At 39.5% G+C, this 12549-nt stretch overlaps 2 protein-coding genes across 4 annotated transcripts; one reads left to right on the top strand and one right to left on the bottom strand.

Moving 5' to 3' along the window:
• Positions 1-5004: 5004 nt before the first annotated feature.
• LOC4327131 (uncharacterized) lies at positions 5005-8935 on the top strand. Of its 3 annotated transcripts, none has more exons than XM_015775747.3 (10): positions 5005-5119; positions 5666-5776; positions 5960-6062; positions 6630-6666; positions 6797-6866; positions 7000-7104; positions 7480-7630; positions 7720-7802; positions 8321-8414; positions 8490-8935. In XM_015775747.3, exons 2-10 carry the CDS (start codon positions 5737-5739, stop codon positions 8578-8580), a joined length of 774 nt encoding a protein of 257 aa, XP_015631233.1. In that variant the 5' UTR covers positions 5005-5119; positions 5666-5736; the 3' UTR covers positions 8581-8935. The 3 variants fall into 3 exon arrangements, with proteins under 3 accessions (XP_015631233.1, XP_015631316.1, XP_066159439.1); XM_015775830.3 differs by having other exon boundaries at positions 5005-5565; XM_066303342.1 differs by lacking the exon at positions 5005-5119 and adding an exon at positions 5259-5409.
• A 737-nt stretch (positions 8936-9672) lies between these two features.
• Positions 9673-12464, bottom strand: LOC4327130 (monothiol glutaredoxin-S1, mitochondrial-like). Its single transcript, NM_001406301.1, has 7 exons — positions 12324-12464; positions 12102-12177; positions 11136-11312; positions 10897-10996; positions 10735-10801; positions 10165-10243; positions 9673-10061 (listed from the first exon to the last, which is right to left on the bottom strand). Exons 2-7 carry the CDS (start codon positions 12168-12170, stop codon positions 9996-9998), a joined length of 558 nt encoding a protein of 185 aa, NP_001393230.1. The 5' UTR covers positions 12171-12177; positions 12324-12464; the 3' UTR covers positions 9673-9995.
• Positions 12465-12549: the final 85 nt, after the last annotated feature.

Below are 12549 nucleotides of genomic sequence, written 5' to 3'. Positions count from 1 at the left end.
CCATGGCTTCTTCTGTACTATACATCACAATCACTCTGAAATTTTCAGAAATTTCAGTGTTCATTTTTTATCTCTGAAAGTTTCGAGAATTCAATGTTTTTTTATTCCTTTTTCTTCTCCAAGATATGTGCAGCATCTAAGATCGAAGAACTTGATCATCGAAGGCTCCTAAATTTGTCATCTTTTTACGCATAATTGGTGTCACTTTTGATCTACTGCTACAAACTTCGATCTATCAAAAAGGCTCCTATAAATTTGTCATCTTTGTACGCATAATTGATGTCCTCCTGATCACATAACATGATTGCACTTTGTGTCCCCGTGTGAGTCACTAAGATAAGTACTCTCTCCGTACTCGGAAGTCGTTTAGAACAGCGTCACGGTCTCTAAAACACAACTTTGACTTCTTTTTACTATAAAATATTTATTGAAAAATGATATATGTATACTTTTATGAAAGTATTTTTCAAGACAAATCTTTTCATATAATTTTTATATTTTCAAACTCAATAACTTGAGAGTTATTTATGATTTATATTTCTAAGGTTTGACTTAAACTTAAACATTGTCCTAAACGACTTCATTTATAAGTATGGAGGGAGTAGTAATTTTATGCTAACTTATCCTAAGGGTCTGTTTAGTTTTTTAGTGTAAAGTTTTTAAAGTATACGACAAACAAAATATAGACTAATAACAAAACAAATTATGGATTCCGCCTGTAAACTGCGAGACGAATTTATTAAGCCTAATTAATTCGTCATTAGCAAATGTTTACTGTAGCATCACATTGTTAAAATCATGGCGTAATTAGGCTCAAAATATTCGTCTCGCAATTTACATGCAATCTGTGCAATTGATTTTTTTTCCATATTTAATGCTCGATACATATGTCTAAATATTTGATGTGACGTTTTTGTAAAAAAATTTTGAATCTAAACGAAGCCTAAGACACGTCACACATCATAGTGGTATACTACTCCATTTAACTAATCATTTATTACTTGTCAAGCTATGGCTCAACTCACTCAATTAAGCAAAGAGACACTGAAACCGACATCAAGCAAAGGCTAGTGGAACACTCCAACTTGAGATTAAGGTGGTGTTTGGATCCAGGGACTTAACTTTAGTCCCTATATTTAGACACTAATTTAGAGTATTAAATATAGACTACTTACAAAACTAATTACATAAATGAAAGCTAATTCGCGAGACAAATTTTTTAAGCCTAATTAATCCATAATTAGAGAATGTTTAGTGTAGCATCACATAGGCTAATCATGGATTAATTAGGCTAAAAAGATTCGTCTCTTGAATTAATCCAAGATTATGGATGAGTTTTATTAATAATCTATATTTAATATTTATAATTAGTATCCAAACATCCGATGTGATATCCGATGTGATAGGGACTTAAACTAGTGCCATCTAAAAGAAGAAGATTTGGACATGACGACGCCATCAACTGCTTCGTCTACAAGTTCACTAGAAGCACGGCAATTCGGCAAGACGGTGTGCTCCAATGTCAAGGGCTTCTTTCTTCCACAGGCAAGCGGGCCCACATGACCAAGAGCCCCGTCAGCAGTCAGCTCCGCTTATCTAGAAAGGCACCGTCGGAATAATTGAGTACTCGTATCAAAAAGGACAGAAATGGAGCAGACTTGCAGGAACCGGCCACTGGAATTGGATGCTGGTTTCTCTAGAATCCCGTAACCGGCCACTAGTAGATTTTAGAGTTAGAAAAACCAATCAAATACGAAAATTTTAAAACAATGATTTCTAGTTGCGCTGTTCTATATGGTGCGTTCTAGTTGCGCTGTTGTATATGAATTTTGTGGGCAACTAATTAAATCCATTCAGTTGTACTGCTCTTCAGTAGTGATCACAAAATTATTTAGCCATTCCGAAGAACCATAGTCCATAGGCACTGCATAAGATTCATAATTTAAATTCTTCAGTTTAAACATGCAGTAGCAGTACCAATTCTGAGCCGTTGTTCGGCGGCAGACTGGTTACGAGAACACCTACGCCGTGGAACCCTTTATTATTATTATTATTATTTTAATTTTTTGCTGCGGTTGAACTCGATCATCGCCGCGGTTTTGCCTTTCCGACGCGAAGTGCACAGAAACTCTCCCAAAACGACGAACCGTTGGACACAAGCAAAAGCTTGTGTATATGTTTGAAATTAAACATCCAATAGTATTTTTTAACATATTACCACTGCTTGATCAGACTAGTGTACACTACTTAACATTATATATGCTTATATTATTTGATTACTCACAGAAACATCCTTCAAGATCCAATAGCAGAAGTCTCAGGAAAGGGAAGAAATGGATGGGCTCTGCTGGGCCAGGAAGGCCTAAATGTGTAGCCCTTTTGTTGGGCTTTCCCTTAACGTACAGGACCTTACATCCTACATACACAGGGCCTTGATGAAAGCTGCTCTTCTTCATTTTTCGCTTTTAATTTGTTGTGACAGCACAGTGTAAAACTGAAAGACCAACAAATTTATGCAGCTATATCCACTAATTTTTTGAATGCTCGTCAGCCAGGTCGAACCGAAATTTATTTCTGAGAGACAGCAAGGGAAAAATATTTGTATTTTTCTTAATTTGATTTCTTGGATGTAGAATTCAAAACAAACTGACGTTTATGTGATATGTTATTACAAGGCATTTTTGGTACGTTCTAAGTCAAAATTATTTAAATTTGATCAATATTGTAGAAAACATAACGACATCTACAGTATCAAAATAGTTTTATTAAATCCACTGTTGAATGTATTTTGCATTGAAAATGTTGTTACTTTTTCATATAAACTTGAACAAACTTGAAATAGTTTAACTTAGGATAAACTAAAATGATTTATAATAATAAGGAACGGAGGGAATAGTATATTTGGATAGAGGAGATCTACACCCGGCCCCATCGGTTGGCTGTTTATAAGCATAAGCGAAACGTCATATTTGCAAATGAAAAATAATTTACGAATAAAACTTTTATATACATGTTCTTACGATCTAAAAGCAAATGCTGAAAAACAAACTATAATTAAAAAAATAAAATTAGCTCTAAATTTAAGGTTAAAAGTATAAATTTTAGAAGTTTAAGTACAGATGAAAATATGAGGCCCGACCGTCTCGTAACTTTGTCTAAGCTGCGCGTGATTATGCTTCACTAATGGTGGCAGAAACTGGGCCATTTTTCAGAGTGGCGCAGGCGCAGTGATATGAGGATTTGAGCAGCGTAGGCCCAGCCCATTTGGCTAGTTGTCCGGTCCTGCCTGCCTTAGCTTGGGCATGCCATCTGCTCTGACACTGCCACTTTGCAAACTTCACTCAACTTTGTCTCTGGCCAGCTTGCAATTATGCACATCTCTTCTCTATCGCGCAACATTGATAGCGCCTGCACGAATCTGCTCCCTCCGTTTTAAAATATTCCACTTCATCCTAAAATATATTATTGTAACATACCCCTTTATAGTTTTTCATGGAATGGAGGAAATAAAACTGAATACAACACAAACATGACACATCTATTCAAATCATTCGCAGTACTGGATTGTATCTCATCTAGTACAATGTTTCTATATTTTAAGACGGTCATAAAAATAACTTATAACATTTGAAAATTTGTTTTAAAATACAACTTCTTCATCTATCTTTTTTTTAATCAATCGTAATAACTACCAATGTTGAAGTTGAGACTTTATATATTCTCACCTTTTATGATTCAAAAGCCAAACCCAATCGATGAAAGTGGTAAAGAAACATGTAAATTAACCCTAACATTAAATCCCCATTATTCAAAATTGGTTGATCTTTGAGTTGTAGCTCTATAAGGATACCATCATCTGTTTTTGTTGAGTTATCAATCTTACATCCCATATTGATCACATATACTTAAATTGATCATCATATAATCTTGGTCTCTTCGTTTGGCGTACGGTGTTTTTTCTATGCATGCAAATTGAGTATGCGTGCATGCACGTACTCCTTCCGTAAAAAAAAACGAATGTAATATATATTACAGAATCTGATAGACTTCTGACCATATTCGTTGTATCAAGACATGTCTTTTTTTTTATAGACGTAGTAGGTATTTAGGACTAGTTAAGCACTCGTTTTCTTGTGCATATGGGGAGCTATAGTATGCATGCTTTTTTTTATTCTTTCTCACTACACACTCGCATTAAATAAAATACATGGTTAGTTAATTTTGGACTTATTTTTCTCTTATCAGTTGTAGCTGCACCTATCAAAGCTACGATACTGATGCTAATGTTGACAGTATATTGATACACTGATGCAATCATACAATATTGTGAACAAACTTTACGATAGATTTTCGTGGCTCCAGTAAAAAGCAGGGCAAAAATATACTACCTCCGTCCCGCAATAGTTATCGCTTTGGGTTTTTCCTTTCAACGTTTGATCATTCGTTTTATTTGAAAAATTTGTCTAAATATAAAAAATGATAAGTAATACTTAAAGTACTTTTGATAATAAAACAAGTCACAAATAAAATAAATAATAATTTCAAAATTTTTTGAATAAGATGAATGATCAAAGTTTACAAATAAAATCTCAAAGCGACAAGTAATATGGGACGGAGGTAGTATTCTCCATCGAGATTCGCAGGAGACCGACTTACGAGTACTAGTACTTACTCCCTCCGTCCCTAAATAAATACAGTTTTACGCTATTCATGTTCAACGTTTGACGTTCGTCTTATTTAAATTTTTTTATGATTAATATTTTTATTACTATTAGATGATAAAACATAAATAGTACTTAATGTGTGACTAAATATTTTTAAATTTTTCACAAATTTTTTAAATCAGATGAAAGGTTAAATATTGGGCACAGATATCCACCATTGCAATTATTTTGGGACGGAGGTAGTATTACCGATCCCCACGATAAACAAATACCACGGCGCGGGACCACCACCGAACCCACGGCCAGCAACAACAACACACAGCAACAGGCCTACCATATCGCGAGAAGGCCCCCAGCGTCGCGGAGCCGAAGGATCAGGATTCACTCCGCCCTCGCCGACCTCGTCGCCGGCCGCCGCATCACCACCGACACCTCCCCCCATCGCCGCCGGCGAGGTGCGCCCTATCATCACGCATCCTCTCCTCACCCCCCCCCCCCCCCCCCGCGCTCCCACAGCCAATCGGGCCGCGGGTCTGCTGTTTTTTTTTTTTCGTTTTGTTATTTTTCCAAATCCGTGCAGCCAAGGGCTCCCCCAATCTCGTACAGTTCCACTGTTCCATTTGTGGCGCCACCGGGGGGCTCTCTGCCACCGCCATCACGCGCTCATGTGGCGCAGCGCAGCGCAGTGGTGGTGGTGGTGCCCTCCTCCTCCTCCCCCTCCTGCTCGCTCCTCCTGCGATCTCTGGTAGATTCCCTACTCCACGCACTCCCACGCGAGAGAACCCGGAAAAGTCGCTCCCCTTTCCGCCGCCCAAATCCGCCTTTCCCTTTGTATCGCGTCGCGTCGCGTCGGGTCGGGTTGGGTCGCCACTGCCACTTCCACTTCCACTTCTCCCCCCTCGTACGCACGCGCGCGCGCGCCTCTCCTTTATCTGGTGGTGGTGGTGGTGATGTTTGGGTTGTTTACCTTGGTTTGGATTGGATTTTTTTTTTGTTTGCAGAGTTGGGTGGTGGAGCGAGCGTGGCCGCGAGGGGACGCGGAGGGGCGGCGGCGGCGGCGATTGTTCGCGGGATGAGCAGCTTCGGCGGCACCAGCTCCGTCGCCTCCGGTGGTACGTTTCGTTCCATTGATCGGTGTTGAATGCGTTGAGGAGGGGGGGATTGATTCGTGAAATGGGATGGGATTGATGCTGTGATTTGATTGCGTTCGTGATGCTCCTGATTTTGATTCGAATGCGTTGGGGGATTTGGGATCGAATCGTAAAATGGGGGTGGGATTGGATGGTTGGATGCAGGTGGGAAGAGGCTCGAGTACGGGCGGACGCATGTCGTGAGGCCCAAGGGCGCGCACAAGGCCACCATCGTCTGGCTCCACGGCCTCGGGGACAACGGAGCCAGGTACGCCCACCCTCTCCTCCCCAATTCCGCCGCCGTCCATCCTCTCTCTCTCGTCGCGATCGATCCTCTCGTTGTGATTGATGTGCTTACCGGATGCGTAGATGAACAATAGCGCCAATGCACTTTTTTTTCCCAACTGTCAACAAATAACTGTCAATTTATTGACATCCGGGCATCCGGTTAGCTTACTGCCAAATGCCAACGATGGCAGTTTCTCATTGTCAATTTCCTTTCTTATAGCCCCGGGTTATTGCAAGCTGATTGCTCAAGTAATCTGATTGGTGTAGTGTACCGTGTACACAAATATCCTGCTCTGTTTATGTTGTAGTGATTTTTCTGATGGTTTCTTCCCAAATTCCACCACCACTGTACAATGAACTTTTTAACACGCACACAATTTATTAGTATTGGCGAAAGAGGTAGATTGTATGAAACCACGCGTAGATAACAATAACTCTGATTGCGACATGCAAAGCTTTTGTGCGTTCGAAAAAAAAAAAAACTCTACTGCATCATTGCAAGTTAAAATTTGGGAGATACTGATATAAATAATGGATATATTTGCAGCTGGTCTCAACTACTGGAAACCCTTCCCCTTCCCAATGTAAGTTTGGACATAGATTTCAAATATCTATCCTACTCCAAGTTGTTCTTGTGATTATTTCCTTTGTGTATACATCGCTAAATCCAGTAGCTCCCCCCCCCCTTCATAATGTATTTTGTATCAACCGCAGATAAAATGGATTTGCCCCACCGCGCCTACAAGGCCAGTGGCAGTTTTTGGTGGGTTCCCATCAACTGCATGTAAGTTCCATATTTTGTCTAATTTCCTCCTTTCCTCTTGGTCATACTTCTACCAACCTTTGGGAATTGCTCTGGTATGCATGCACTGGTATTCCATACATAACTTTGACCCCCTCTTTTTTTGTATTTGTAGGGTTTGATGTTGCTGATCTTTCAGAAGACGCTCCTGATGATGTTGAGGGGTTGGATGCCTCAGCTGCACATGTTGCAAACTTATTATCAACTGAGCCAGCTGACAGTATGGTTCCCGAGTTATTCTCCATTTGTTCATTTATTGCGGCATAACATGATCTTTTTAACCTACTTTATCAAGCAAATGTGACACATGAGATCACATATGTTTCCTTTGTGAATATGGCGTATGACATGGAAAGAAGCTATGCAAGAGAATTAAGTAACTACCCAGCCACCAGGGATATCAAAGCTAAAACTTTATCTCCTATGTAAAACTTTGTCAAAAAAGTGATGTACTGTGGAGCTCACACATTATTCCCCAGAAACAAACTAATTTGACCTCTTATATTGATAATGCAACAGACAGAGGCCCCGCAATAATGCAACACTCAGACCAGCCTTTATCTCTAACATTGTCCTATCACATTGACTATTGCAGTCAAACTTGGTGTTGGTGGCTTTAGCATGGGCGCAGCTACCGCCCTTTACTCTGCAACCTGCTATGCTCATGGAAAATACGGAAATGGCAATCCATATCCTGTGAACTTAAGTGTGTCTGTTGGTCTCAGTGGCTGGCTTCCTTGTGCCAGGTTTGTCCTAGTATGTTCACGTGTTTAGGTATCACTGAAATTTCAGCCCTGTAAATGATATTGACTGATATACTTGTTGGTTATCACAGGTCTTTGAAGAACAAAATTGAAAGCTCACAGGAGGCTGCACAAAAGGCTTCATCCATACCTCTTTTGCTTTGTCATGGAAAAGGTGCATAAACTGTTCTGTGACCTTCATTAGTATACTAAGTTTCTGTTACATGTTACATTTACATGTAATGGCATTACCAAATCAGTTGGCATTGTTCTAACATTCAACTTGAGGTAGTTTGGGGTTTATACTTGTTTCGTTGCTTTATGCTAGCTGAAGGCATAACCTAATATACCAGGTTCTGAGTTTTGACAATAGCATGGCACTATTCCTAGGAAAGAAAGGCTACATGAGTCTTATAATCCACAGCCCAAATTTGAATTTGGAAAGTTAATTTTAAATTAATATAGGTGTTTTTTTAACTTTTTCTATTATTCATATGACATTCAGATGTTCACAATGTGTGCTAACATCTCAGTGAATGGGAGGTCGTAATTATTTAGTGGCATATGCAAGGATTTTTCTCACCAACTGTGAAACCGATATATGCTCTCACCATCTGATAGGCATATAAGGAATTACTCCCAGAAAACAAACCATCCATCCTATATTTAGTGTTTTGTTTCGATTCTATGCAGCTGATGATGTAGTTCTCTACAAGCATGGTGAGAAATCTGCTGACGCACTGAAGACAACTGGATTTTCAAATGTGGTGTTCAAGTCCTACAACAGGTTTGATGCCCCTCCCTATTTACTTATTGATGTACCAGTTCTAATCACTTACATGCTATTTGCTCCCTCTTGAAGACTTGGACACTACACTGTTCCGGAGGAGATGGATGAAGTCTGCAAATGGCTCACCGCGAACTTGGGGGTCAGCAGCTCATCGTCGGCTTGATTGAAGAATTGAGCTGTCCGAATAATACCTGTGGTTGTTCCAAACAAAATTGAGAGGTAAATGGTTGAATGAATAGCGAAGAACTTGGGGCTTGGGTATACGGCCATGGGGTAGCCTGGCGTGTCATCATGCGGACATGCCTCACGGCATCTTAACTAGAACTCTTATAATTTCCACAGTTTGGGTCTTTGTTTTGTTTGTTTCCCTTCCCTCTTAAAGCAGGGGACGGCATCGTGGTGTATTATTTGTTTTGGTTAGCACGGATGTTTTTGTTTGGTACGCCGTGTGTTCTTCCGATTGGGTCAGTTGTATGTTTCCTTTATGAGTTATGAGATGCATTGGGATTTTGGGTTCATCAGCTAGTATGACAATGCATATATTTCTCATCACTTGTCAATCAGACGATATACGTGCTCGGTTGTGGTGAAATATCAACATGAGATACGATATGTGTAACTCACACCGTCGCACAAGGATGAGATCGGATAACGCAGCAAAACCCTTATATGCGCTAGTGCTGAGAATTGGTTGGTTAATAATCCCAAGGCAAAGTGGTACTACCTCCGTTTATCTAAGTACTTCCCCCGTTTCACAATATAATTCCCCTGTTTCACAATATAAGTCATTCTAGCATTTTCCACATTCATATTGATGTATTCATATTGATGTATCTAGATTCATTTAACATCAATATGAATGTGGGCAATGTTAGAATGACTTATATTGTAAAATGGAGGGAGTACCTCCTTGTATATGCACAAGTTGTTTGAATTTTTCATAAGTTAAAATTCTTTAGATTTGATCAAGCTTATAGAAAAATATAACAATATTTTCAATGCAAAACAAATAAACTATCAACCGTTTATATAAGTACCTCCTTGTATATATACAAGTTGTTTTGAATTTTTCCCAAGTTAAAATTCTTTAGATTCTTTAGATTTGATAAGCTTATAGAAAAATATAATAATATTTTCAATACAAAACAAATAAACTATCAAAATATGTTCACGTTAGATGTAATCAAACTAAATTGGTGGCATAAATGTTACTATATTTCCTTCATAAACTTGATCAAACTTTCAAGAAATTTGATTTAAAAAGGGGTCAAACGACTTATAATATGAAACGGAAGGAGTAAAACACAACAGTCCGTACATGAGACCCTAATCATTTATAGTCGCAGCTTAGCCCGAAACGATACAAGGACAAGTGGCATTTATTTATCGTGAAAAAGCTTGTATACAACTGGAACAGAGGGTTATTCTTCTTCCACCATCTTTGACATGAAAAGCTCAAACGATAGGAGAAAGCAAATCCATACTACATAAACGGGAACGAAAATTTGGAAAGGAAGAATCCAGCTCCCATACTGATGCTAAAGCTCACGTGACCAAAATGGCGTACTATTGTCATCTTCATGATGATTCTTTTTGCTCATGCTTTTGTGCAATATCGCCAAGCACATCCTTAAGCTGACCCTTCTGAAGAAAATTATACAAAATAAGGAATCAACTACTGAGTTAAGAATTAAATTGTAGATGGATACACCTGGTAATAAAACCTGGGGACAATAAGCTCACTTGCCTGATGCATATCTAATATGATATCAGACCCCCCAACAAACTCTCCTTTGATAAATATTTGTGGAAACGTAGGCCAGTTGCTGCACAAGCAAAATAGAATAAGTAGTGAATTTGTCGAAGAATAAACAGTTACCTGTTTCTAAGAAACAGCTGAAAGGCACATGCCAATCCATGTCTTATATGATACACTATATTTCAACTCAATGAAAACTAAGCCTTCAGCAAGTGGAGCTCCATAATATTGTAGTATGGGACACAGGCTGGTGCCTCTGATAATATATTCTGGAATAGAATGCTGTATATAAAGCCTCAATGGTGATCAATGCCAATCTAATAGTCAAAACTCATCTTGGGTTGTGGTTAGCTTAAGCCATATGATTTTTTTAGCATAATCATTTCTTGAAACTGTTTTTATGACCTCAAGTTTTACCACATAACATCATACTGTGTTCATGTCATGAAGAATTTAATCTCCCAGTCTAGTTCCTTCCCATGTTGAAAAACATAAGTTGTCTATCATCTAAAAGAAACTTAATGCAAGATTAGGAAGGCATGAGAAGAAGCCACTTACGTGTGGGCTTTGACACACTCTTTGAGCTTGAGGTCTCCCAAAATATCTCTAGCACTGATAGGGACATCTGCAATAGATTATGATATATGGTTTAAGAATTTATGGCGCACCCACGTATCATCAACTGTATTTCAAACAAATCAGAACTCAGTGTTAACTTACCATATAGCTTGAGGACTTTAACTGCCAATGCACTGAATCCACACATAGGAGACTCAGGAAAACCCTTCATGTAGATCAAGACTGGGTTCTCTTTGATATCCTGCCCAATGATTGTGTTGTAGCATTAACAAATGGCAGAAACACAAAATGAAACATTTAAGATATGCCTAGCCTTTCTAGAAAATAAGCTCATCTCATCAATTTAAATATTCCAAAAATCCATTTATAAATGTTAATACCTGAGCAACAATGTCATCAAAAGACATGTTGGAACTTTTGCTTGTAGGCTGGAAATCTTGATGTGTATCAGGATCAGCAGCTACTCGTGTTGAACTTGAGTCCCCACTTCCTCTAGAATCACCACCAAGTCCTGGTGAGTAGTTCCTAAACTGCTGGATAGCTGGTTGTGACACAGCCTATTATTCCGGTTATCATGAAAAACAAGTTTGTTACGCAAACATGAGATCAATAGGGAATATTTATTACCCAGGTAGCATAATAAACACCAATAGAATATTGCTAACATTTTAAGTGCAAAATGATGACCCCATATTGCATAACTACGTAAAAGGCAAAGCTATACAATTTGCTTGCAGAAATTTAGCAGTGAAAGATTAGTCTCTAAAACATTGGAAGTGTAAGAAAACCTAAGAATTATATACCACAGGGATGGAAGGTTAACAACACAGGTGAAATCTGGAAGACACAATGGCCAGAGAACCATATGCATTGCACCAAATTAAAGCATTAACATGGGATCAAACCTAAACCGTGAGAAGAATATGATACGTACTACATGAAAACTAAACAGATTGCCCCCACATCCCATTAAAACAATTTTGTTCACCAGATGGAAGCTATGCACATATACAGTTTTTTTTGAAACCTATGCACATATACAGTTACTGAATAAAACCAGGGGTTTTATGAAATTTACTCAAAAGCTAATGACGCACAAGACAAGAGGGCACAGCAATCCATACTCCAAACCCTAGATACAGCGTTCTCATCAGATAAATTGGGTGAGCAATTCACACTCCAAATCCTAGATACAGTGTTCTCATCAGATAAATTGGGGGTGCAAACGAAGACCAAAACGAAATTATGGAGTAATTACATTACAGAATCACCTCAATGAACAGACAAGGCAGACAAAATGCACCAAACTATCGATTAAGAGGACGCGGCAAGAGAGTCTCACATACAGCTACTCTCGGCGCGCGGCTCGATCTCACGAGCCCTCTCATGAGAGCGGTCGACACCAACCTCGCCATGAATCCCCTGCAGCAACAACAACGAAGAAAAATGTTAAATCAAACGCATGAACCCCCCTCGATCTACCAAAAAAAGGGCACAAAAATCAACTCCCATCCCCATTCCCACCCACAGCGAACCCGCAGCTACGGTGTGAAGGTTGCAACGAGTACCTAGGCAGCGGCGGAGCGGAGCCCTACGGTGGTCGGAGGAGCCGCCGGCGATGGCCGGAGGAGGGTAGGGAGAGCACGCCGCCGCCGCGCCGCCGGATATGCTCGTGCCAACGCTGGTTTGCTGTTTTGATCACGGCAACTGCTTCTGTTCTAGTACATTGGGCCTCAAAAGCCCAAAAGTTTTAGGCCCAAATCTAGGCCTACCAACGGCCCAAATCGAGGCCGA

The sequence above is a fragment of the Oryza sativa genome, chromosome 1 (assembly GCF_034140825.1).
Source record: "Oryza sativa Japonica Group chromosome 1, ASM3414082v1".
Lineage (NCBI taxonomy): Eukaryota > Viridiplantae > Streptophyta > Magnoliopsida > Poales > Poaceae > Oryza > Oryza sativa.
The sequence above is the reverse complement of the archived record's forward strand: the minus strand, read 5'-3'. Positions and strand labels throughout refer to the sequence as shown.